Source organism: Sorex fumeus, unplaced genomic scaffold (assembly GCF_029834395.1).
Source record: "Sorex fumeus unplaced genomic scaffold, SorFum_2.1 ptg000036l, whole genome shotgun sequence".
NCBI classification, from domain to species: Eukaryota; Metazoa; Chordata; class Mammalia; order Eulipotyphla; family Soricidae; genus Sorex; species Sorex fumeus.
The window spans coordinates 21983150-22009901 of record NW_026606093.1 but is presented as its reverse complement, the minus strand read 5'-3'; the positions used below and the strand labels follow the sequence as shown (position 1 = coordinate 22009901).

Here is a 26752-nt window from a genome sequence, read left to right as displayed (position 1 = left end):
TATAGCTGTCCTTCCTTTCACTTAAAAAATAATCTGTTCTCTAATTAAATGAGAATTATTTCATGAACTGCACAGTGTAGGACTTAAGAGGAAAGATTGTGACTTCATTTTGATAATGACACAGATTAACTGGCTCTTTCAAAAATGGTTCATCGCTTCTAAACTGACTCATAAGACTGTGGCCCTGGGCTAAGAATACAGCTGAGGGGGCAGATGTATTTCCTTCATTGCTTAGCTGCACCCGGAATCTGACTTTGCAGCCAGCTTTGATCATGTGCAACTCAAGCTTCTCCTTGTCAGCTGGGGGAGCTGAGTTCGCTTGTTGCTACCATCCATTGTCACAATGCTGGCAGCAGCCCTTTACCTGACCCTTATCAGAGTGGTAGGTTAGTGAAGAGCTTTAGGCCTTTTAATTCTTGTGCTCAGCAACCAGAGTTGGAGATTGGCTAAAATATTGTCACTGGGAATTCCACAAGTGTTTACCAGGCATCAACCTTGGGCCAAGCTCTGAGCAAGGCCTGAAGAATGATAGTGGGTGATACACATACTTTTGCTAATGGTTATTTAGTTGCCATTTTGGAGAAAAGACCTTCCCTACACTACGGGGCTTGGGCCAGTGTTCAAATTTGCCAACTGGAAAGCTGGCCTCACATTAGGTTCATTCTTCATGAAAGTGACAACTTTTAGAAATAAGTTTAAAATAATTGGCTGCTTTTTATTTTTTATCAGTTTTCTTTTCTTACACATTTGATTTATTTTATACATTATTTTACTTTTATTTTTTATGTCTGATTTATTTGACTATAGCAGAGGTTGGCAAATAGAGCCTGCAGTCAAAATCGGCCCCTAGCATGGTAGCTAAATAAGATTTTATTGGATGGATTTTATTGGATTGAGCGATAGCACAGCAGTAGGGTGTTTGCCTTGCATGCGGCCAACCCGACTGACCAGGGTTCAATTCCTCTGCCCTTCTCAGAGAGCCCGGCAAGCTACCGAGAGTATCTCCCCCAAACAGCAAAGCCTGGCAAGCTACCTGTGACGTTTTCTATATGCCAAATATAACAAGTCTCACAATGGAGATGTTACTGGACCCACTCGAGCAAATTGATGAACAATAGGAGGACAGTGACAGTGACAGTAGACGGATGAGTCATATATCTTATTCATTTGTTTACTCAAATTTGATTTTGTACTAGAATGGCAAAGGACTGGAGTGATAGCACAGCAGGTAGGGTGTTTGCCTTGCACACAGCTGACCTGGGTTCGATTCCTCTGCCCCTCTCTGAGAGCCCAGCAAGCTACCAAGAGTATCCCACCCGCTCATCAGAGACTGGCAAGCTCCCCGTGGTGTATTCGAGATGCCAAAAACAGTAACAACAAGTCTCACAATGGAGATGTTACTGGTGCCTGCTAGAGCAAATTGATGAAAAAAAGGGAGGACAGTGCTACAGTGCTACCCTACTGACATGGTTTTATTTTTTCTTTTTTGGTCACAGCCGGCAGTGCACAAGGGTTACTCCTGAGTCTGCACTCAGGAATTACTCCCGGTGCTCAGGGGACCAGATGGGATGCTGAGAATCGAACCCTGTAGGCTGTGTGCAAGGCAAATGCCCTATCTGCTGTGCTATTACTCCAGCCCCAAGGCATAGTTTTTATAACACTGTGGTCTCACTTTATGTTTACTTGGTGTGACCCAGATAGAATTTATAGAGATTTGTAGATAATTATAGATTTTTTTAAAAAATGCCCTGAATTAGTATGTACACATTATTTAACCTGCCCTTCAATGTTGGACTTTCAACTGGTGTTACTTATATCATCACTTAATAAGTGCTTTTATTTTATTTTACTTTTTATATTAAGGCACTATGATTTTAAAAGTTATTCACAGTTGAGTTTCAGGTATACACTAGTCTAGCACCAGTACCACCACCAGTGTCAACTTCTATCCTTGAGTTCCATCCCCCACCTCAGCCTATCTGTCTCCTTGACAGACATGTTTTTAAAGTTTGGTTGTTGGAGTATCTATCTCATGTGTTCAATGGTGTTGGCTTTGTGGTTTAGATATACGATACCTCTACACCACTCATGTGTCCAAGGCCCCTGATCCTTATCCCCATTACTTCCCACCTTAATTTCTTTCCTTCCCTGTTTTTCTCCTTCCTATGTATTAGTTACAAGGTTGATCTAGGTATCATCCTCCTGCACTTAATACCTTGCCCTCTTATTCTGTATACCGCAGATAAGTCAGATCATCCTACCATTCTAATTTTGTTCTTTTGACTGACTACATTTAACATCCAGTTCCATCCAAGTTACAGTGAATTGCATGATTTTATTGTTTCTTAGAATTGCATAGTATTCCATTGTGTGTGTGTGTGTGTGTGTGTGTGTGTGTGTATGTATATATATATACATACACCCTCATAATTCACTCATCTGTCTTGGACACTTGTAGATTCTATAACCTAGCTATTGTGCTAATGTTACAATGAATAATGGTGTACACATTTTCTTTTGAATGTATGTTTTTTGTGTCCTGGGGTAGACACTCAAAAGTGAAATTGCTAGATTGTATAGCAATTGCATAGATCAAGTCTGAAAAATTTTTTTGAGAAATCTTCATACTTTTATCAGTGTTTTTATACTAGCTCTTTTGTTTGGTCTTTGCAACAAGCCAGTGAGGTATGTGAGGTACCTAGCTGCAGAGGATTCAAAATAAATGGACTTGCCTCACATTATTCATGACAAGTTGAGCAGGCAGCTGGTGACACAGGGTGACAGTCAGTCCACTGGGATGTTCTGACATTAAATGTGTGCCTGACTTCTCAAGTACTCTCAGAATTGATCAAACACCTTGCCATTCTTAAGAGCTGGGGAGGTGTGTCTGCTCTCCATTACCACCTCCTATTGGTGTAATCCATTTAAGATGGATTAATGAGTATGACTTTAGGGCACTGACATATCCACTTTAAAATCTCTTCGGGTGTGTATGGACTTCCCCTTGAGTACCACCAACCGGGCTTTGCAATTCACACGAAAGCTGCTTCCTCTAGTGTGGCTTTATCCTCCCCACCCCACACACCCAATCTAGTTTCTGATTTGGAAGCATTTGAGGAAATGACAAATTTACCAAATATAACATAAAATGTCCCTTTCCCATCTGTCCAGGCAGTCCGGTGCAGCCTGTATGCCAGCAGCTGTTGGAATTTTAACATTATTGATGGTCATGTAATCTTTCAATAGGCTTTAATTTTTTCAAATGTTAATGAATCATATAAAATATTCCCTTATTAAAAGGAAATCAGTCATAGATCAACTCATTGATCGAGCCTTTTTGATCAAACTCTTCTTCATTCCACCTCAAGTTCTGAGCATAATTAACCTTTCGTGTTTGTTGGGGACATTAAATTTTTTTAATTTTAATTTGTTTGCTTTTGGGGCCAAGCCCAGCAGTGCTCAACGGTAATATTTGTGTTTTCTTAGGGGTTATTCTTGGTAGTGCTTGATGGGGTATCATGGCTGCCCTGTGCAAAGCAACCTTACCTCAATCCTCCCTATGCTTTCTCTCTGGCCCATAAGTTTAACAAATTTTTTAGCTCTTCTTTCAATGAAAAGACTTGCATTACATATATGTATATATGTATATATATCCACATATATAGTAGAGTTTTCTTTATTTATACATTAACATAATATGTGTTTCTTACTCTGCTCATTTTCTTGGAGATCTTTCTTTTTCCTTTTCATTCTTGACAAACATTTTTTAACTTCTGCAAAATATTCCATTGCATAGATATCTTCAAATTTTTGTGCATTCGTGGTATTTTTTCATACTTGTTACACTAAACAACCTGAAGGTACTGGCAGAGGGACAAAGCCACGTGGGTTCCAGGGCCGAGATCTCCAAGCCCACTCGGATTGGAGTCAAGCATCCTCCACCCAGATCCTCCAAATTCCAGTAGACGGGGGTCACACCCACCAACTGGCCCCCTGGCGCCGTGTAATCCCATCAGCGGCCAAGACTCAGAGACTATAAAAGCCAGCTCCCGGAACCGCATAGCTGCAAATGAGGCCGCGTGACATCTTATGACATCTTATTATCTCATTCCTACTTTGGACAAACTGGCAAACTACCGAATGTAACTTGCCCACACGGCAGAGTCTGGCAAACTCCCCGTGGCGTACCCAATATGCCAAATACCAGTAACAATGATGGGTCTCATTCTAAAGAGCCTTGAATATAATCTCAGGGCTAGGATGAAGGAGACGTTACTGGGGCCTGCTCGAGGCAATCGACGAATAACAGGATGATCTGTGATCTGTGAAACAACCTAATTCATTTCTCTTAGAGTTTGCATTTTAGTTTTTATTCAGTATATAGTGATCGAATTGTTAGATCATTGTGTTTAAAATTTATCTGTATTCTGTCAAATTGCCTTAACAAATGGGTTATTATACCATCATTACCTTGAATAATATTTATAGGTACTTACCATACATATACTCTTGATATTATAAATCTTTGATTTTTGTCAATTTGATGGAAAAGTAATGGTTTCACATTACTCATAAGTTTCACTTGCATTTTAATGGTTATTCATGAGGTTGAAGTTGAACACATTTTAATGTGTTTATTTATGTCCCTCACTTTTATGTTTTTTTTTTGTTCCTCACTTTTAAAAACATAACAAAATGAATTATTTATTCTAAATTCAGTTCTTTAATGCTGCTGGATTGAATAGTGTGAATGCTTTAAGCTAGATGCAACATCACTTAGTATCTTAATGTATTGTGTTGTTTCCCTGTGGATTGTTAGGTTGTTGTTTTGTTATAAACTAAGTTGTCATGTAAACTTACTTTCAAAGTCTTATTTATTTCCCTTGCCCTTTTTTGTTTTGTTTCATTTTGTTTTGTTTGGGGGGCATACCTAGCAATGCTCAGGAGTTACTCCTGGCTCTGCATGCAGGAATCATTGCTGGTTGTGCTCAAGGAGCCATATGGGATGCCAGGGATCAAACCCTGACCAAGGCAAACTCCCTGCAGTAATATCTCTCTAGTTCCACCTTTTGCTTTTGGTTCATGCTTAATATCCCACTGTTTGAATTGCTACGATTCCAAAACATAAATGCAATATAAATCGTGTGCATTTATATGTTGACATCTTTCTGCTTGCTGCTTGGGCTGGAGCGATAGCATAGCGGTAGGGCGTTTGCCTTGCACGCAGCCAACATGGCCGACCCGAGTTTGATTCCTCCGCCCCTCTCGGAGAGCCCGGCAAGCTACCGAGAGTATCTCGCCCGCATGGCAGAGCCTGGCAAGCTCCCCGTGACGTATTGGATATGCCAGACACAGTAACAACAAAGTCTCCAATGGAGACGTTACTGGGCCCACTCGAGCAAATCGATGATCAACGGGAGGGCCTTTTATTTTTTATTTTATTTATCTTTATGCCTGTTTAGTTTTGTTTATCTGTTTTGTTTGTTGTATTTGGCTGAAAATTTTTCTTGGGTATTATTGTTCGTTGTCTTTTAGATGAATTTTTGAAAGCCTTTTTCTGTTTTTAGTGAAGCAAAGCCAATTTTTATTGAAAAATAAATTAGAAAAGTGTGAGGGGAGATAAAGAGAGGAATGCATATACAAGACAGAATCGGGGCTTCTCTAGAAGGAGAATAACACAAAGAATGGCTTTTGGGAGAAGGTCATATGCAGTTTCTCCTAATTGTGTTGGTCTTGAGTTTTCTGTGTACATAAAAGTCAACCTGGGTGTTGTCACAGGGTAAGCCTTGCAGAATTTTTTTTTTTGTGTGTCCTTGTTTTGGGGGAATGTTGTGCTGTCTGGGGCCATACCTGGTGTTGTGTGTGGAGTTACTTTTGGCTCTGAGGCTCAGGGCACACAGGTGATGTGAAGACTGGCAGCACTATGGCTCTGGCCCTAGCCTGACACTCTTGATAGGCCTTTCAGATAGCACAGCGGGTAGGGCGTCTGCCTTGCATGCAGCCAACATGGCCGACCCGAGTTCGATTCCTCCGCCCCTCTCGGAGAGCCCGGCAAGCTACTGAGAGTATTCGATATGCCAGACACAGTAACAACAAAGTCTCCAATGGAGACGTTACTGGGCCCGCTCGAGCAAATCGATGATCAACGGGAGGAAGAAGAAGAAGAAGAAGAAGAGAGCTGTTGAGTTCTTCTTTAGCTTCTCCTTTTCTGCAGGGTTTCACCCTTCCCTGGGGTTTGCCTCCATTTCTCCATCTCCAAAGAATGCAGTATTTCCATCACGAAGAGATGGGTTCCTCATCTTTGGGGTACATTAGGGTTAAGCAATTTCTTAGTTTTATGATTTACTGAAACTTCATTACCAGCTCCCCACATCTATCTGCCTGCAACATTTCCCCCTAGAGATTTCATCCCCTAAAATCTTTAACGTGTAGTTAGTGAAGGTCCATTTTCTATAACTGCTTCCTGCTGTCAGGTGACATGAATTTACCTACGTACGAGAATGAAAACTCATGCCAACAAAACATTAATGGGACCCAGGCAGGGATTTATTTGGTTTAAGAGTTTTTAATCTGAAAGAAAATCATATAGATTAGAAAACAATTTAAAAATATACCAGGTCCTTGGAGAGGAACACTTTCCCTAGCTTAAGGAAGGCAAAGTAGAATGTTTAAGGAAACAAGAAAATCATGGCCATAGAATAAGCTCATGTTCCTCATTTGATTGGAGGAGTCTCCTGTGAAAGATATCTTTAACTTTCTGCTTTTACTGACAACCTGTAAAGACTTGTTTAAGGTTAACAGATATAACCCAGTCAGACTTTAGTGTTGGATTTTCTTAAGAGAACTTTCAAGTTCTCAGTGACTTCACAGCCATAATTCGGTTCACTCACAGCAGTAGTTAGATTCACTCAAAGCAATAGTTTAGATTGACTCTCATAGTCAGCTTGCTGGATGACATAGATTGGAGCTGATTTTTATCTAAAGAGATGAACCTACCTAAAAGTCCATTAAGTTTAGCAGCAGTGGAAGTGCTTAAGATAACTTCAAGTAAGGTCGCTGCCATTTAGGCAATAGTTGATGGGAAGGGGATCCGGTTTTCCAGGATTTTATTAAGAACTAAACACCAGGCTGAATTTTGCTTGAGGTTAATTCTCTATTTGGGTGAGGCAAAAATAGTATTTCCAATTGCCTGCTCCACGTGCCATAAATTAATAACATAGTTATTTTTAAATTCTCTGAGTTCAATAAGAAGCTTGCCAGTAAAAAGGGCTAGTATACAAAATAATGTTAAAAAACATTTAATTCAATATAATAAAATGCCTATTATCATTTACACAAGTAAGTTTACAAATCTGGAGTATAAAATACATTTCATTAAATTTTATTTTGTACTTGGGAAAAAAATAAAGATATTTTACTGTGAAAAAAAAAAGGCTAGTACACAAGAGCTCAAAGATAATAAGCTGAAACTTTGCCTTAGGAGCTGTTCTGTACCTGAGAAGGGCTATAGGCAAAAGTGAGAACTAAGACTCAGAAGTTTATTGAGATAAGGTCCCTAATATCTTTTATTCAGGGTGTGATTAAATTCATACACTTTTCCTGATGATTTTTTGAAACATTTTGTTAAGTTACCATTGGGATATTAATTAGCAAAGCATTGAGTGTGCAAATTACTTTGGAGAAAAATGGCATCGTTACAATACTAAGTGCCTTGATATAGAAAAACAGTCATTTCTGTTTCCTTAATGATTCTCTTATGTGTTAGCAAACTTTGTCTCCCTTATTGATTTTCCTACAAAAAACCCATAGTATTTAATTATATTTGTCGTTTAAAAATTTCACTAGGCTATTTTTATTAATATTAAGTACACTCACTTTTTATTTATTTGATAACTTTTAGTTCTTTAAATTAAATTTTAGTTTATTCTTCTTTAGTATTTTCATTTCTAGAAAATTCTCTAAAGGTATACTTTTTTATTAATACTGTTTAGGCAATAACTTTGACATGTAATACTTAGTGTCATTATCATTCTTTCATTTCCTTCAGTTATGCCTAAATGATGAAGACTTTCTTTGAGACTTATGGAGATATTCTTGTTGCCTAATAACATAATTTGTAAGACTTCTTCCTGATTTGGAAATAATTTTTGATGACCATTATATGGGCAAAAATTTTGTTTTTATGTATTAAATTGAATGAGTCAATCCTATTATGGAAATAATCTATACCTTAGCTTATTTTTATTAATTTATTTATTAATTCTGAGAAATATGATAAAGTCTTACACTATGATCATGATATTATTATTCATTTATTATGTTTCATTTGTTTTATTGCTTTAATTTTTTATATTCCATTTTATATGCATAATATTTATTATTGTTACTACTTTATGGTCTACTGGCCATTCCTTCAGTGTGGCACATTCTTTAGTCACTTAAGTCTTTTATTTTTAGTTTTTTAAAAATTTTTATTAGTGAAACACCATGAGGTACAGTTGTAGACTTACAAATTTTTGTGCTTGGGTTTCAGTTATACAGTGAGCGAGTACCCATCCCTCCACCAGTGCCCATTCTCCACCATCACTAATCCCGGTATCCCTCCCACTGCCCATACCCCATCCTACCCTGCCTCTGTGTCAGGGCATTCCCTTTTGTTCTCTTTCTCCTTTTGGGTGCTGTAGTCACTTAAGTCTTTTAAATTAAATTTATTTTTTGTCTGATGCTATCATTACTATAATACTGGCTTTCTTTTCATTAATATTTACCTGATGACTTAAAAACATTTAGACTTTATTCTATTGTTTGTTTTAGATTTCTCTTGTATCCAATTGTAGATGAGTATTAAAATAATTTAATATGTGATTCTACATTTTTATAGTGAGTGACTTGAATTCATTCCCATTTCTTGTGATTGATGATACAGCTTGATTTATTCTTTTCATATATCTATTTTATTTACTATATTTTTGGCTGAAACCCTTCTTCAACCAGAACCTTGGTTCAAAATGGAATGGAAAGTGTTTTACAAATATTTATGGAATTTAGTTGATTTCCTAGATCCCTAAATTATTATCTGATTTGAGAAACAGTATGTGAAAAATAATTCAGTTGTAGTGGGTTGGGACTAAAGTTTAAATCATTGGTAAAAGAATTTTCAAGAAGGATTTAGTTATATAACTAAGTTCAAGAAGCTTTTCTTATTCATATTGATTTTATATACAAGAATTTGATGTTTTCTAAACTTTCACCCTGATAAATAGTGCCTACTGTTCATAATAGTACAGATAAGAGCTCAGGTAAGATATCAAAACCAGAGCAGGAAATCTGGAATGCAATCTTCACCAGCCATGCTTCTGAGGAGAAGCACATGACATTGAAAGACATTTCCCAGAAGAAGTAAATTGTTTATGTTTTAGTCCCATCTTTGGGCCTAAGATTTCTTTGAGTTTCTAGATTCATTTCTAAGTGTGCTAGATAATTGATTTATTTTTAAAAAATAACATTATGGCTGCATTAGTTTTATTGCAGACTGTTTTTCCAGAGAATGATTGTGCTGGATAAAGCAGGAGATCTAATTATGGGTATATAGAAACAAAGTCAGCATGGCTCACAATCTATTACTCATCATGCTTTTACCTTAATTGACAAAGAAGTGGAAAAAAATAAAAGGAACAGGTACTCTACTGTAGTAGGAATCAAGAGCAACCCAGATTTGCCTGTGCTAGTAAGGCTTCTTCAAACATCTGGAAATTTCTTTCAGTATAGAGGAGCCTGGATTAATTGATTGATCAAATTTTCTCCTCTAGCTTTAAAATTCTTCCAGTCTGTGTTTGAAAAAATCTTATGTGAAACCTTTGAATAGTTCTCCAACAAGTACCAACAAGTCCCATGAGCTATTCGTAGGTTAAACTGACTTAGTTGTTATAAACAATTCATTCCTTATAGCTTTATTCTGCATTAAACGTTGTTGTATGCTTTTTAAAACTTTTTACACTTTTACTCCGCAGACAGGAGCAGTTCCTATCCTGCTAAGTGGGACTAAGTGGACAAATGGAAAAGGCCAGCTATAGCTCTTCGAGAAGGGCACTGTAGAGTTCCCTATGAAGAGACCAGATTTTCCCTTTCTTACAGAAGTGACACTAATTTGCAGAACATTGTGAAATATAGAATGTTCTTGTTTTGCCTGAATTTTACTTGGAAGTGTATAGATTTTTACCTAAAGTTGGAGGTTTCACAAATATGTGAACTATGCACTCTGTGACCCTACCTCAAGATTTGACTGAGGGCTGGAGCGATAGCACAGCGGGTAGGGCGTCTGCCTTGCACGCAGCCAACATGGCCGACCCGAGTTCGATTCCTCCGCCCCTCTCGGAGAGCCTGGCAAGCTACCGAGAGTATTCGATAGGCCAGACACAGTAACAACAAAGTCTCCAATGGAGACGTTACTGGGCCCGCTCGAGCAAATCGATGATCAACGGGAGGGCCTTTACTTTACTTTACTTTACTTTACTAAATGCTTTGTGTTAAGGCTAAAGACCAAGATGGGGAAAATACAGCTTAGCATGCAAATGGATTTTCAAAGTTTCAAAATTTTCATAGTTATATAAATATAAAAATTGACAGAGCCTGGTAATTTCCCGTGGTGTATTCGGTATGCCAAATACAGTAACAATGATATGTCTCATTCCCGTGACCTCCAGTGCAGCACCTTTGGGAAGGATGAGTAAGGAGAGACTGCTGAAATCTCAGGGCTAGTGCGAATGCAGATGTTACTGGTGCTCGCTCAAGGAAATTGATGAATAACAGGATGACAGTGATACAGTGATACAAATAATACTGTTTTCCATCAACATTTTCCTCCCATTTTCCACCAAGCAATTTAAGAACTAATATCATTTACTTCTTTTCAGCCATCTTAATAATTTATTTTCTGAGAATTTAAACTAGTCTCAGAATATCATGGTTTCAGTGTGTCACATTTAGAAACCCTAGGGAAAGAAGAAGGAAAATAGTGGGAAGGTCTCAAACATTCTTTAAACAATACACATGTGTCTTAATAGTAAATTTTGGCAAAAAATACCAGGTTGAAATTCAGAATCTTTTATCTTGAGTTAAAGTCTTAGTAAATAATTTCTTACAACATTTTCTTAAAATGTTCACAATTTAGCATGTATTATAAATATACATGTATGTATGCGCATATCTAAAATAAACCACATAATGATGTGTTTCACATATATTCATAGATAGACACAGACATTTCCAAAAGAAACTACGGAATACTGTCAGAATAATAAAAGAATGCAAAAAGTGAATAGTTTGACTTCTGTTCTCAGAACTTTACTAACTCAATATCTCCTCCAACCAGAATGGCTGCAGTCTGTCCAGGCGACCATGATCCTGTCAATCATCTTCAGTGTTCTGTCTCTGTTCCTGTTTTTCTGCCAGCTTTTCACCCTTACCAAGGGGGGACGGTTTTATATCACTGGAATCTTCCAAATCCTCGCAGGTAAGTTGGTGACAATAAAATGTAGTTTGTAGCTCAATTAGTAAATCAATAGCAGAAGGTTGTGTCCACAGAGTGCTTTAAGTTCTTGTGTCAGTTCACTGGATAGGTTTTATTAAATAGAGGAAGTAGACTTCGTGGTGTGTGTGTGTGTGTGTGTGTGTGTGTGTACAAATAGCTGAGAAACTTGGAAGTCTTCATTTTTTAATGGAATGAATTTCTTGGGAATTAGGCTTAGAGACTCTGGAAGTATCTAATCAATTCAGACCTATCACCATTCCTTCCCTCCACCCCCCCAGCCCCGATAAGTTAGTTTGTACTCATAATCATAGATAAATGGTTAGAATGTCATTAAAGGAAAGGCCATTCTCAAGGCAGATTCCTATATACTATGTTATATCCCAAGAAGTCATCTCTACATGATGTGGGGAATGATCTGATGTGCTTCTGTTCCTGCTGAAATTGTTCTCTGGTCTCCCAGTACTAACTAGAGATAAGTCACACTGACAAATTCTGCTCTCTTTTAGTCCAACACCTAGACCCCATTGTGCTTTAACTCTCTGTTGTCATCCTCTTCTCCATGTTGTAACTTTTATGCAACATGCCATCATTCCCAAACATGGGACCATGACAACACATAAGTGTCTTTATTGTTTGCCTAAATTGCTTTCATGCTCTCTGATTTGGCAGATTATTTATGTATACAATATAGAGTCTTAGACATTTCTGTTGCAGAGGGTGAAATATTTTCTTTTCCTCTAGAATTTGGGTAATGTCTTTGTAACTTTGATGGGTTTTTCCATTGACTTTTAGTTGACTGAGTCAGCAGGGCATTGGAGATAAGAGGAAGTTGTGGTGGTGAACTGATCATTCAAGTTAAGAATTTACAAATTCCCTATGTATCAGAGTATGTATGGAATTTATTCTAGATGCTTTTTCTCTGAGTATACAAAGAAAAAGACCTCAGCATCTCTAATTTTAGTTGGGTATCAGAACATACATTGTTCTGAATAACCACCCTGCACTCAGGAGTTGAAAAGAGTCCCTATGTCTTTAATGGATGTATATGACAGAAGTAATGAAATACTTAGGGATTATATGACAAGAAATATGAGGTTGAGTGTTATGACTTTCTTGCTGGAAATATGAAGCAAACTGGAGAACTATTTCTAATTAAATGTTTGCATATATTTCAACATTGATGGTCTTGGTATTTTAAACCAAGCTAGAGCTTTGCTACTTCTGAAGTTTTATTATACAATATCAACCTCCATCATTATTTCTAACTTTCTTAAACCTCTACTCACACTGGAAGATGCTATTTATAGTTATATGAGAACCAGAGTTATAATTACTCCATTTACGGAAGTAATAATAGACTAGAATGTTTTCTGGGAGTTGTTTTTGGCTCCCAGTTTAATATGGTTTCAAAGACTGATTATATTCCTATGTCAATGGATATCCTCTTAAGATAAAGACACACAGACTTAGGAATCAGAACTTTCATAACCATTTTACATTTGACTAATTAAACTTAATTAATCAAACTTACTTACAAATAAATGGAACTAAGGGTAATGGAATGTTTAGACTCTCATGTCACATAGACTGAAATATAGTTGGTATCTCCTTATATTTAGAAATAAAGAATATGCTTAAGTTTTTAAGAATACAAAATCAAAGAAAAAACTCAATATTTATACTATCTTTTATTGAACCTGATATGCAATGGATGATCAATGAGAATTTGCACCAATTGCTATTCCTACATTCTCAGGAATCTGTGATAAGTAAGAACCTGCACTTTCAGAACTAACCTAAAAATACTGGTCTGAAAAGAGCTCATTGACTACTAAAGAGACTTCTCATGGTAGGAAACATCTTGATTTGTTTAAATCAAGGAACTTCAACTTTAACTCTTTTTAGAAATATAAAGTTCAGTCAAAAACTCAAAGCCCTTACATAAGACTCATTAAGATCTCAGTTCAGCCAAAAACTCTTAGTCACCTAAGTTCCAAAGTTTATTTATTAATCCATAATCATTTCATGCTTTTGAATCTTCTCCAAACTCAATACAAGCCTTTTAGGACTTGCTTATTAAAAACCCTGAACTTATGTGTTGCTTTTCTTTTATCTTTATTGAATCTAGCTGCTGATTTCTCACAAGACCTAATTTTCAGTTTGTCAGTTTAACGGTCTCTTATCTGAATAGAATGTTATCTGTATTGGGCATTTTGAGACAAGGCACAGTTGTAATATAGAAGTCCTAAGAATGTTTTGTTCTAATTGTTAGCTCCAGTCACAATTATTTGATAGTCTTTGAGGGCCCTAATTTCCCTAAAATATTGCATCTGAACTTGCTATGGAGTCTTGCCACTGAAGAAAGCTACAGGTTAGATCTTCATTTGGATATTTCTTGACTCTATTAGTATCTGGTAATTCTAAGCCAACTTCAACTGTTCAGTCCTAACTCACGATCTATTTAAAAGTCAGTAACTAATGAGAAAATGCAGATAGTGTTAATGGAGATGAGAAATGTAACAGCTTGACATGCTGCAGCTTATCATCAAGAAACAAGTCAGAAAAGTTAGACCAATCAAAAATCAACAAGCAGAAAGAAAAGGAAAGAGGAAGAAGGAAGAAATGAAAGTGGCCCCAAATTGTGGTCTGTAAAATTAAAAGTGTGCTGATGCATTAGCTCAGTTCCATGCAGGGAAGATGCATCTTCAGAATCCTGGATTTTCACAGATACTCCCTAAAAGGATATCACAGGATAGATTTTCTCTCTGAGCTTTCCTTTGTATCACCCAAACAAGGTATAGATCATACATGTACAGAAAAGTTATAAAGTATGTGGAGGTGTGTGGGTCTTTGGAAACTTTGGGTTTTGCTGTCTTGGCCTTATCTTAGATTAAAACTTTGTCTGTGGTTAGAGATTTGCCTGCTTTGCTGGATCATCCCTTATCCATTTCATAATAAGTCTCAGGTCTCTCGCTTAAGTATTATCTTTCTTTAATTACATACTTACGTCGGCAGCTTCCTGAAAAGGTATCAAGAGGAACCTTCTAATTCAGTGCTTCTCAAAGTTAGCTTCAAACTAGATTCAGCTTTTTTTTAGACGGCAGTGCTTTACTGGTTTTTATGCTTGTTTGTTTGTTTGTTTGAGGCCATACCTGGTGATACTCAGGAGTTACTCCTGGCTCTGTGATCAGAAATCACTCTTAGTGGCTCTCAGGGAATCATATGTGATGCTGGGAATTGAACCTGGATTAGTTGCATGCAAAGCAAGTATGAAAGCATGCTTTACTATCTCTCTGGCCCCCAGGAGGCAGTGTTTTTTTTTTTTCTCAATGTCAGTGTTCACTTTTCATCTCTAGAGACATCCAAAGAACTCTTGGGTAAGACCATTCCTGGTTTACTTGACACTTATCCATTAAACCCCTCTCCCCAGAAGGAGGCACTTTCCCTGACTGTGATCTTTATGGTAGTCACAAAAGTACACATTTAAGTCATTTGCTGAATCACTATGGGCTGGAGTGATAGCACAGTGGGTAGGGCATTTGCCTTGCATGTAGCCAACATGGTCGACCCGAGTTTGATTCCTCTGCCCCCCTCAGAGAGCCCGGCAAGCTACCGAGAGTATCTTGCTCGCACGGCAGAGCCTGCTAAGCTACCGGTGACGTATTCGATATGCCAGACACAGTAACAAGTCTCACAATGTTACTGGGCCTGTTTGAGAAAATCGTTGAACGATGGGAGAACAGTGACAGTGACAGTGCTGAATCACTCTACTCCTTTCAGTATTTTTACCTACTTTCTTGGAACTGTTTACTCCTTCAGCTTCCAAAACATTACAGTTTTCTCTGTTACCTGAGTTAATGAATCAGGCAGAGATTTCTTCTCCTCATCACTCCATATTCAGTTCATTATCCAATCCTATTCAAGTATCATGTCCATTTCTTTTCTTTTATTTGCTTTCTCTCTTTATTTTTTTTTTTGGCTTTTGGTGTTAAATATGCTTTACACCACAACCTCACTGAGTCACACCCAGTGGTGCCCAGGGCTTATTCCTCATTCTGTACTCCAAATCACTCCTGGAAGTGCTCACTGGGCTATATGGGGAGTGGGGCTGGGGTGAGGATGAAACCCAGGTTGGCTTTGCACAAGGCAAGTGCCCTATCCACTATACTATCTCTCTAGCCCCTCATGCACATTTCTTTTTCTTTTCTTTTTGACCTAATACTTTTCAAGTGTGCATGTGAACTCATGCATCCTCTTGCCCTGTCTTGTTTCCACCTCTAAATCCACTTCCTTCACTAATGTTGGAGTGAGCTTTAAAAACATGTCTGATCAAGTGTTAAGTATGCTTTCCACCACAGCCTCATCAAGGCAGACCCTCTCTCCTGATTCTTGGTGAGCCTCCAGCTTTATCTGACACTGCCCTCTCGTGGACTTATCATGCCCTGGTGGTTTCCATGAAGCTCCCTCATTTGTCCTTGCCTTGCTTATGTTTTTCCACTCTGAAGAACTGCTTTCCCACCTGTCTCCACCTGTCTCATGCATTATTTAAACCCAATCCTAGTCCATCAGGCTTCTTCAGGTACTCAATTTGAACCCAGCACCCATCCACATTATTTGTGCATCTGGTTACTTTCTCTTCCTCTGTTGAGGTCAGATCAGTCTTTCTGAACTATCTGTTTTGGGGGGGACACTTATCCTTTAAAGACAGGAGCGCTAACTTGTTGTCTCAGTTTCTTCAGCAGAGAGGATGTATGTATCAATGAGGTATATATAATAGATAGTATACATGCACCAGAAGCATATATAGACAGCTGTTGCATGTACCTATATACACTTATTACCCAGTCAAGTGAAATGGTAGTAAAGAATTGAAGGATTTTAATTTGTCCTATGATATTTCACCCTAGTTGTTTCTTTCTAGAAGTTCTTGACTCTAAGCCCTTACTTGTGGTAGCTACCACTATGAAGGGAGGTGTGAATGCCTCCCCCTTCAAAAAAACTTAGGGAGGATTTTCAAGTTTTCTCATGGGCTGGAGTGATAGCACAGTGGTAGGGCGTTTGCCTTGCGTGCAGCCAGCCTGGCCGAGCCGGGTTCAATTCCTCTGCCCTTCTCGGAGAGCCTGGCAAGCTACTGAGAGTATCTCACCTGCATGGCAAAACCTGGCAAGCTACCCGTGTATTTGATATGCCAAACACAGTAACAACAAGTCTCAAAATGGAGACGTTACTGGGCCCGCTTGAGCAAATCGATGAACAACCAAAAGACAATGACAGACAGAACCAGTCATCCTATGTCAGAAAAAAACTCTTGTGAATTCTCGAGTGGCCGGCACCATTCCATTGTCTGGACAGCATTGCACTCAAAGTTGGGATACCCTTCCAACTCAGGCACCCCAGGAGTCTCCTGCTCTGCTGACACATAGGCTGATGACCTGTGTGGGGTAGGACACCCATCATCTCAATACTCTCCATGGTGAACCTTGAGAGATGCAACTCTAACTCCTGCTGCCCGGAAACCAAGTCACATGTATAAATTTTAGGGACAATTCTATGACATTATCTGTTCTTACCAGGGTAGCAGTCAGTAGATTGTCAGGCACGGAGTCATTCTTTTTTGGTGTTGTTTCTGAGCATACCTAGAAGTACTCTGTCCTTATTCCTGACTTTCAGCTCAGAGTTCACTGCTGGCCATGCTCAGGGGACCGTATAAGATGCCCAGACTTGAACCCTGATCAGCTCTGTGCAAGGCCAATACCCTGCTCATTATACAATCACTTGAGCTCCAAGAGTCATTTCCCCCCTATATTCCAAGACCTATCTATTGCTTTAAGGACAGCCCTGTAATATATGTTCCCTAAAACATCACTCTCCTGAGAATTATAAAGTGTGTATCCCATCTTTGACTTTGTAAGTAATCTAAACTATTTGGTTATTGAAGGGAAACTTGAATTTATTTACTTCTATGATTCTAATATAGCAAGTGTCTTAAAAGTTAGTGATGTGGGTAGTGTCTACATTTGTGAATCCATTTCATTCCCTTCCTCTTGATTGTAAATGGTATCTTTCCTCTGTGTCAGTGAAATCTGGTCATAGTTATTCTGCATGGGTCCAGTCACAATTTTTTTTATCCCACTATAGAGACCTTCTTCATTGTTTTCCCCTTCCAGACTGTTTATATTCACTATTTCTCTTGTTCTTTTTTTTCTTTTTCAAAATAATGAACACTGACATTAGGTTCCACTTAGAGACAACCTTCATAGATTTTAAAGAAAAGAATTATCACTGTGTAGAGTTGAGCCATGGCACTATAGGGGAAGACAATTGAAGATTACAGACTTCAAGGCAGAAATTGAGTTTGTTAATAGCAGATGAAAACCGCAGCTTTCCTCAAAGGACAGCCAACGGTTTCTCTTCTGACACACACAGTCTTTGCGAGATCCTGAATTTTCAGTAGTTTCTGAATCCAGTGCCTCCTGCAGTTTTAAGAGCTACTTTCCATGTGGTGTGTGTGGGGTGGGGAGGGGCTTGCTGGGGGTGGGGGAAAGTGAAGTGGGAGTCTTCTCCTCTGACTTGCAGAAACAATATTATCGGGGTGGTGAATGTGACATATTTCCACTTCTTCATTTTGTTCAAACAAAGTTGCAGTGTCCAGCAGAATAGTCATCCAAATAGCACTGAGGTTAGATGTAGGTGGTCCAGGGCATTGGGAGCTTTGGGACTGCTGGAATCCCACACGGAGAGTTGAATTTATAATGGAGTCACACAGAACCTCTCAAAGACCTTGTTTTTAGGGGGAAACAGAACAGGCTTTGTGTAGGGCAGGCTGGGATGCTGACATCACTGGACCTTTCTTATAGGGAATGCTGACTATCATTGCGGGCTTGGACCATCACTCTTAAACTTGCCTGCTTTATGAGACCCAAGGTGTTTTTTCTCCTTCCCACACAAAAGCATGCATTGGTGGTAAGGGAGGAGTAGCTTGACCTCTGAGCTTCTGATATCTTTCACCTCCTTTTGGGCTTTTCCTCAGACCCAACCTTAAGGGAATCCAGAGCTGTTGAAAGGGACAAGGTGAAATGGAGTTTTCTCCTAATAGTCCCCTCCCTTTGCGCTTTACTTCCTATTTATATTCCATCCTTCTACCCTCCTGGTTTTCTTATTACCCTCTTTGACCCCTCCATATATCCCTTTGTATCCCTAGCATTGCTCACAGGCTTCCCTTATTCCATCTCTTTTGGGATGAACATGCAATTCTGCCCCTATGTTAAAGAGCTTAAATTTTTACCAAAAGATGATTCAGGTCATAGAAAAAAGGATAAGAACTGAATGCTGAAAGTAGGTAAAGGACCAAATATAATAATCACTCAGTCCCTGTATTGCAAACCGTAATGCCCAAAAGGAGGGAGGGAGGGAGGGAGGAAATGAAGGAGGGAGGGAGAATGAGAGAGAGAGAGAGAGAGAGAGAGAGAGAGAGAGAGAGAGAGAGAGAGGTGGGCAGGCTGGGGTAGAGGATAGCAGGAGGAATATTGGGGACATTGGTGGTGGGAAATATACACTGGTGGAGGGATGAGTGTTGCAACACTGTGTGACTGGAACCTGAGAATGAACAGATTTGTAACTGTGTATCTCTTGGTGATTCAATTAAAAAAAGGAAGGAAGAAAGAAAGAAATGCTGAATCAAAAAAAGAAAAAAAAATTACCTTCTCAATGGCTTCACATAATACTTCTGCCTGACTGATAGGTTGCTTTCCAGATTCCAGGGGCTCCCACACCAACAATTCTGAGTGTGGCAGGCTTAGTTTACAATCCCAGTGTTCACCGGTTCCTTCATTGTAAACTGGAAATTAGTGACAGTCAAAAAGTCAGAAATAGACCAGAAAATATGCTAAGGGAACTGCAGATGATGGCCTGGGACTCTCAGGTAAAATGCAGAAAGCAGATTGCTTCTTGTGTGACTGGCTGGCTCTCAGCTCTGGGTGTGGCAGTATGTTCTTTGCATAGCTGTATATGTTCTTTCAGTATCCCCTGCAACCAGTTTATTCTCCCTAAGAAAATATGGCATCCAATGAGTGTGTGTGTGTGTGTGTGTGTGTGTGTGTGTGTGTGTGTGTGTGGTATTGTGGCCTGGGCTGGGGTCTTGTGCTGGGTGGAAACTGTGTTGGGAGTGGTGTAGAACCTCTTCACCTCTGTCATGACATCTCTCTCACTCAGCCTGTTCTTTTCCTTCCCAGGTCTGTGTGTGATGAGTGGAGCAGTGATCTACACGGTGAAGCACTCAGAATGGCATTTCAACACTGAAAACAATAACTATGGTTTTTCCTACATACTCGCCTGGGTGGCTTTACCCCTGGCCCTCATCAGTGGCGTCATCTATGTGATCTTGAGGAAGCGTGAATGAGGTGCCCAGGCAGTCTCTCTGTGGCTCTCAGCTTACAGAGGGAGGGAGGAAGGAAACCAGAAAAAAATAAAAAAGAAACAAAGGAGGTAGCCACAAATCCCACACTCAAAACCAAACAGAAAGCAGTCAAGGGGAGTGGTTAGCATTGACTGAAGATGTATATAATATCTATGGTTTATGAAACCTATTTATAACACTTTTACATACATGTACATAGTACTGTTTGCTTTTTATGTTGACTATCAGCCTTGTGTTGAACCTTGTGTTGAAGTAGCTAAGGAACTTTACATTCTAACAGTGTAATCAAGCTCATTTTATTTTTTGTTAGTTTGTTTCATTTTCCATTGTTTTAGAAATGAAACAACTCCATCTCACTCCTTTTCATCTGAAAAAAAAAATACCTCCCTCCTATTTCACCTCTCTTAGAAAACCAAAGTGTGGGTTATAACCCAGAATGGCCAAAAATTCTTTCATCATGGGTAACCTAGTTCATCACACAGAGGCAGGCACTGCCCACACCTCTGCATGAAGCTTAATGCATGCACAGATGAAACCCTTCAACTGGACCCCTTGGCAAAAACATGTCTTGTGACCTGGGAATGCTTGCCCTGCAAGGTAGAAATCCTGGTCATTTATCTAGAGCAAATATCAGTGATGATAGACCTGTGAAATGGTGCTATGTATTTACCATTCCTTATTATCATTAATCATCTAAGCTACTCACTGGAAATTCAATTAACACTTTTACAAGGTAAAGTAGAAAAGAGACCTGAATAATTCCCTCTGATATAAATGGTTTGTAACCTCTTTTATATCTAGCTAGGCTGCTCTTATTACTATGATAAATAAATAACAAATAGCCCTTATCACTTCCCCATTTCTCATATGGTCAGAGCATCGGGACAAACCTAGACCCCATGGAACTGAATTCCCAGGGCTTAGATGGGTCTAGACTGTTCTCTGCTTCTAAGGACTGTCTGGCAATGACATGTATTGGCCACCACTTTAGGTGTATATATGGTGCCGTCTGATGCTAAGACTCCAGGCCTTTTATTATTATTTTTCTTTGCTTTTTCTGATTTTATACCAACTGTATGAACTAAGATGCATAAAAATAAACATAATAGTAACACAGATCTCTCTTGGATTTTTGTGGGGACCTGGTGTGTGTGTGTGTGTGTGAGAGGTGGGTATCAGGTCAGAATGAAGAGTTGAAGTGATTGAGCTGATGATCCGGTTGTAGTTTGGGATTAAGGAAACAAAACAAAACAAAATTAAACCAACTCTCTCTATAATATGCTGCCTTCTGTAAGTCTTTGAAAATGTCTGTTAATTACAGAGGACCAGGATTTACAACTGAAATTTACTACAAAGGACATTAGTGTTCATTTAGCTCAAATCTTTCTTTCATTCTTTGTTTTCTGGTCACCTATGTGAAAACTACAGAAGCATATATGGACCTAATGTATAGAGATGTTGGCACAAACAGCCCATATTCCTAAATTTTAGGAGGGAGAGAAATAGTATGGTAAAAAGTCTGCAAGATGGTGTCTAGAGACCAAACTTTTAAATAAAATATTAATTGATGCCAACTGAGCTCCTAACGTTCTGCAGAAATGATCTAGCAACTCTGTTAGTCAAGTCCATATTTCTGGACTATGTGTCACTCTTGCTTATTTCCCCGTTTAACCTTTTGCTATATATCTGTAGCACATCATGTTAATGATTCACTTAGTTGTCTTCAGTGTGTATTGAGCTGGGCATCAAAGGATCATAAAGGATGTTATAAATCTTAATCTAAATTATCATTTTGGGCCGAGATTAGTACCAGGAATTTTACTCCATGGCTTGGAGGCCAGGCCAGCCACACATGCTAGGGGAAAAGGGAGCTCAGATAGAGAAGGGAGCACCAAAGAAAGGGTGTTGGGAGGATCCTTCCAGGATGGGAGAAGCATGCGGAAAGTGGACTATAGACCAAACATGATTGCCACCCATTGCCTCTTTTGCAAAACCCAACACCCAATAGGAGAGAGAGAACAAAAGGGAATGCCCTGCCACAGAGGCAGGGTGGGATGGGGGGATGGAGGGTGGGAGAGATACTGGGATCCGTGGTGGTGGGAAATGGGCACTGGTGGAGGGATGGGTATTCGATCATTGTATAATTGAAACCCAAGCACAAAAATTTTTAAGTCTACAACTGTACCTCATGGTGTCTCACTAATAAAAAATAATAAAAAAATTCAAAAATTCAAATAGAAGCAGATTTTAAAAATAAATGGAAAGACCAAGAACATCAAAAAAATTAAATGAAATGAAACAAAAATTTAGTGCACATATTTTGATACCTAGAACAAGTAGATGCTTAATAAACTTTAACTATGTCATTAAAGAAAAAGCCCCTGAGCACCACTAGGTGGCGCATACATAACTAATGTGTACACAGAAATGCATACATAAATAAATATTAGTGATAACCTCGTTTTCTACTAGAAAATAAAAAGATGTTTAACCCTCAAAAAATATCATTTTGGTTAGAGACACAGGCAAACAAGTGTTATAATGAAGAGCACATACATTAAGCATCCTGACTTTAAGTATTCTGTTTACTATTTACGGACTGCAATGATGTTGAACAAGTCACTTAAATTGTAGGATTTCATTTCCTCATCTAGCATAGGAGAATAACAATACCACATTCATGAGATGTAATGATTAGGAAGGATTTTATATATATATATACACATATACATAAATACATATATTTAAACACATATATAATACTGAAGTGACTAGTAGGTAAAAAGTTATCTATAAATTAGTGACTCAGGGTCAGGATAATGAGACCCATTGTATTTACTGGTTTTGGCATATAGAATATGCCACGGATAGCTTGCCAGGCTCTGCTGTGTGGGCGGGATACTCTCAGTAGCTTGACAGGCTCTCTGAGAGGGATAGAGGCTTTTAGGGCAGCCTCTAATTGCCCTTGCAGGTGTTCCCATGGTCCAAACCATATTTGAACCCTATCAAATATGGTGCGGCAATCCTGGAAGATGGGTATTAAGTGTCTTATGACGTATCCGGCTCCTGGTTTTAATCTTTTGGTCACCTGTGGTTGGTGGGAGCAGGCAAAGGATCTTTGTTCCCGGGTCCATTGAGCCTGGAGTCCAAGGTCTCAGAGTTCTGCTTACCTGGTTCTGTAGGGCTTCACTCGTGTTTGAGTCTTGGCCTGAGTGTCCAGAAAGAGTCCTGGAGCATGACGGCGGCTGGGTAGTGGAGGTAGTGGAGGTAGTAGAGGTCTGCTGGTGAAGTATTTATCTGGTACCAGTAGGGTGGGTCATAAATTAGTGCTATTGAAAATTTTATCATAGAGGTGTTTTCTTAAATGAGTTCTTAAAACCAGAATTCACATAAAAATGTTCTATGTGGGGGCCCATGCTCTGCCTTAACAGGTTTCTAGAACCTTGTTAGATCTGATTATAGTGTCTTGTTAGGTCTTGCTAGGTCTGATTATAGTATACAAGAAGGAGTGAAAGTCTTTGAACTAGTCCACTGGTTGACTAGTTCAGACTTCGAAGATTTTTAAAAATTCACCTTGTAATCTAATAAATAGAGTTTTGGTTTCACACTCTTCTATACCATATTACTTCCATATCACTGTAGCACTGTCTTCCCATTGTTCATCGATTTGCTCGAGCAGGCACCAGTAATAGCTCCATTATGAAACTTGTTGTTACTGTTTTTTGCATAGCGAATACGTGACAGGTAGCTTGCCAGGCTTTGCCGTGTGGGGGGGATACTCTTGGTAGCTTGCTGGGCTCTCTGAGAGGGACGGAGGAATTGAACCCAGGCTGGCTGCATGCAAGGCAAATGCCCTACCCACTGAGCTATCGCTCCAGCCCTAAGTCATTTCCATGTAGCACTGTCCTCCCGTTGTTCATCGATTTGCTTGAGCAGGCCCAGTAATGATTCCATTGTGAGACTTGTTGTAACTGTATTTGGCATATTGAATATGTCACGGGGAGCTTGCCAGGCTCTGCCGTGTGGGTGGGATACTCTCAGTAGCTTGCCGGGCTCTCTGAGAGGGGCGGAGGAATTGAACCCGGGTTGACTGTGTGCAAGGCAAACGCTGCCCTACCCACTGTGCTATTGCTCCAGCCCCAATTCATTTCCATATAATAAATTAATTGTAAATATCTCTATATCAGCAAATACTTCATTCTTGTTAGTGTGATCTGTTTTATTCTTTACAAATTTTGCATTGTGGACCAAAGATATACCACATGATTAAGATGCTTGCATTGCATATGGCCAACCGCGGATTGGTCCCTGACACTACAGACGGATAATTCCTTGAACACAACCACGAGTGATACCTAAGTAGAATGCCTGGAGTCAGCCCCATATCTGGTGCCAAACTAAAACAAACAAACAAACAAATAAATATTTTACATAGTATTTTTATTGTGCATAATATAGGTATTCATATTATGAATGTAAATTTTTAATATATATGAGTTTCCTCATATATACAGAGTTTCCTGCCCTCGTGCCTGACTGTCCTCACTGGGGCTCCTTGGAGGGAGGCCAGGTTGAGTTTCCCTCTCCGCCCTGAGCAGAGCTCCAGCAGCTGAAACCTCCAGGACACAGCCAGAGCTATGCGGAGACCACTCTCCATATGCTAGGATGAGCCTCTCACATGAAGGAACCGGCAGAGGAACCCAGGTGTGTTGGACCTGGGGCTGAGATCTCCAAGTCTGCTCGGATTAGGACTGGGCCTTCTCCACCCAGATCCCCCATCTCCAAGTAGCTAGACGTTACACCCACCAACTACTGTGTAACCCCATCAACAACCAAGATCCAGAGACTATAAAACCAAGCTCCCAGAAGCACACGGCCACCCATGTGTGACCTCTTATTGTGTAGTTGTCACTCTCAGAGAAACTGGCAGGCTACTGAGAGTATCCTGCCCACATATATGCCTGACTGGGAGCACCTGTAAAGATGATCAAAAGCTGCCCCAAAAGCCTTCATCCCTCTTGGAGAGACCAGCAAGCTACCGAGAGTATCCCGCCCACACTGCAGAGACTGGCAGGCTACCCTTGGCATACTCGATATGCCAAAAACAGTAACAATGATGGTCCTCATTCCCCTGACCCTGAAGGAGCCCCCAATATGCCATCGGGCTACACTAGCATGTGACAGGGTTGAATGGAGATGTTACTGGGGTCCGCTCAAGCAAATTGTTGAACAATGGGGTGATAGTGATAATGATATTGAATATAGGTATTTATCAATCTCTTGTTGAGTGGTACCTTGACTGTAACCTGGTCTTTATCATTATTAAAAATGTTTTTGTGGACATCCAAATGCATGAATATTGGTGAATATTTTTAAATTTTTATTTTAAAATTTAATTTTGTCTTAGGTATTTTGGTTTACAACATGCTTAATGTTAGGGTTTTGGGCATAAAGTATTTCAGCACCACACCCTCTACAAATGTGTTCACTTTCCTTCACCGTTGTTCCAGTATCCCTACCCTATATTTTAAGAAAATATTGTAACATTTTGGGCTGGAGCGATAGCACAGCAGTAGGGCATTTGCCTTGCTCGCAGCCGGCCCAGCCGAGCTGGGTTTGATTCTTCCACCCCGCTCAGAGAGCCCAGCAAGCTACTGAGAGTATCTCGCCTGCACGGCAAAGCCTGGCAAGCTTCCCGTAACGTATTTGATATGCCAAACACAGTAACAACAAGTCCCACGATTGAGATGTTACTGAGTCCACATGAGCAAATCAATGAACAACAGGAGGACCGTGACCATGATTGTAACATTTTATAAGCTATAGGTATGAATTTATACATATTATAAATCAACATGTATGTATATAAACTGCTAAAAGTAAAATTCTGTTCTTCACCATACAAGTAATGATCTTTTTTTGGATTTACGCATCATAGATATGTTATAAAAAAGAGCAAAATGGAAATTAAGTTGTTGAAATGTTTAAGAATTAAAAATTCATCTTTACAGCATACAGCCAAAGAGAAGGGCCACATGGAGGGCTGGCTCCACAGCTCCCGGAGAAAAAACCAGGTTCCAAAAAGAGCCAAGATCATCGGGAAGTCCCAGATGGGGTAGGTGCCACATCCCGCCTCCCCCAGACGGAACCCCGGTGACCAGAAGCCTCTACAAGCATAGCTCGAGTATGCGGGAACTAGGACTTTTCCTCCAAACCGCGCGGCCGCTTATGCGGCTGCGCGACATCTCTCTATATACAAACTGATCAATGGGAAGTAAATCACCCAACGTTTCTCCCTGAAAATCAGAGTTAACTTTGGAGCATGGCCACAGTCCCAGAAACACAAGGACTTAATGCAGAACCCAGCAGCTTGGAGCAGAAAAGTGAACGAACTATGCGTTAATCCAGGCCATCATGTCTGCCCGGAGGGGAAAGGGTGTTGCCCCATTCGCCCTCTCCTCTCTGGAAAGAAAGATGGCGGCCGCATGGGAGCCTTGTGGACAGCAGGTACGAGCCGGGGGTGTGGGGGCGACTAAAACCTCATGGGAAGGGGGGCGTTTCGATCTGCCCTTCACGCCCCACCGAGGCCACCAGTTGCCCCCCACGAGCGGCTCTCTGGCACGGCCACGACTCCAGAGCACAGAAACCAATTTCTTAATTATCTGACTTTCAGTAGAAATACTTCCAGGGTTAATAAGTAAAATAGCAGAAATCCAAAACCAACATTTAATTCTTGAACCCAGCTGTAGAAAGCAAATCACTTCACAATGCTTTTTCAGCATGTCTGATTGGGGGGGGGGTAAACT

At 39.7% G+C, this 26752-nt stretch overlaps 1 protein-coding gene across 1 annotated transcript in view; it reads left to right on the top strand.

The window, feature by feature from the left end:
* The window catches only part of PMP22 (peripheral myelin protein 22), a 32753-nt gene extending 11691 nt beyond the window's left edge, over positions 1–21062 (top strand). The window contains exons 4-5 of the mRNA XM_056117820.1: positions 11372–11512; positions 19762–21062. Of these exons, the coding sequence (XP_055973795.1) occupies positions 11372–11512; positions 19762–19928 (308 nt within the window). The 3' untranslated portion in view covers positions 19929–21062. The remainder of the gene's footprint in view (positions 1–11371; positions 11513–19761) is intronic.
* The last annotated feature ends 5690 nt before the right edge of the window (positions 21063–26752 follow it).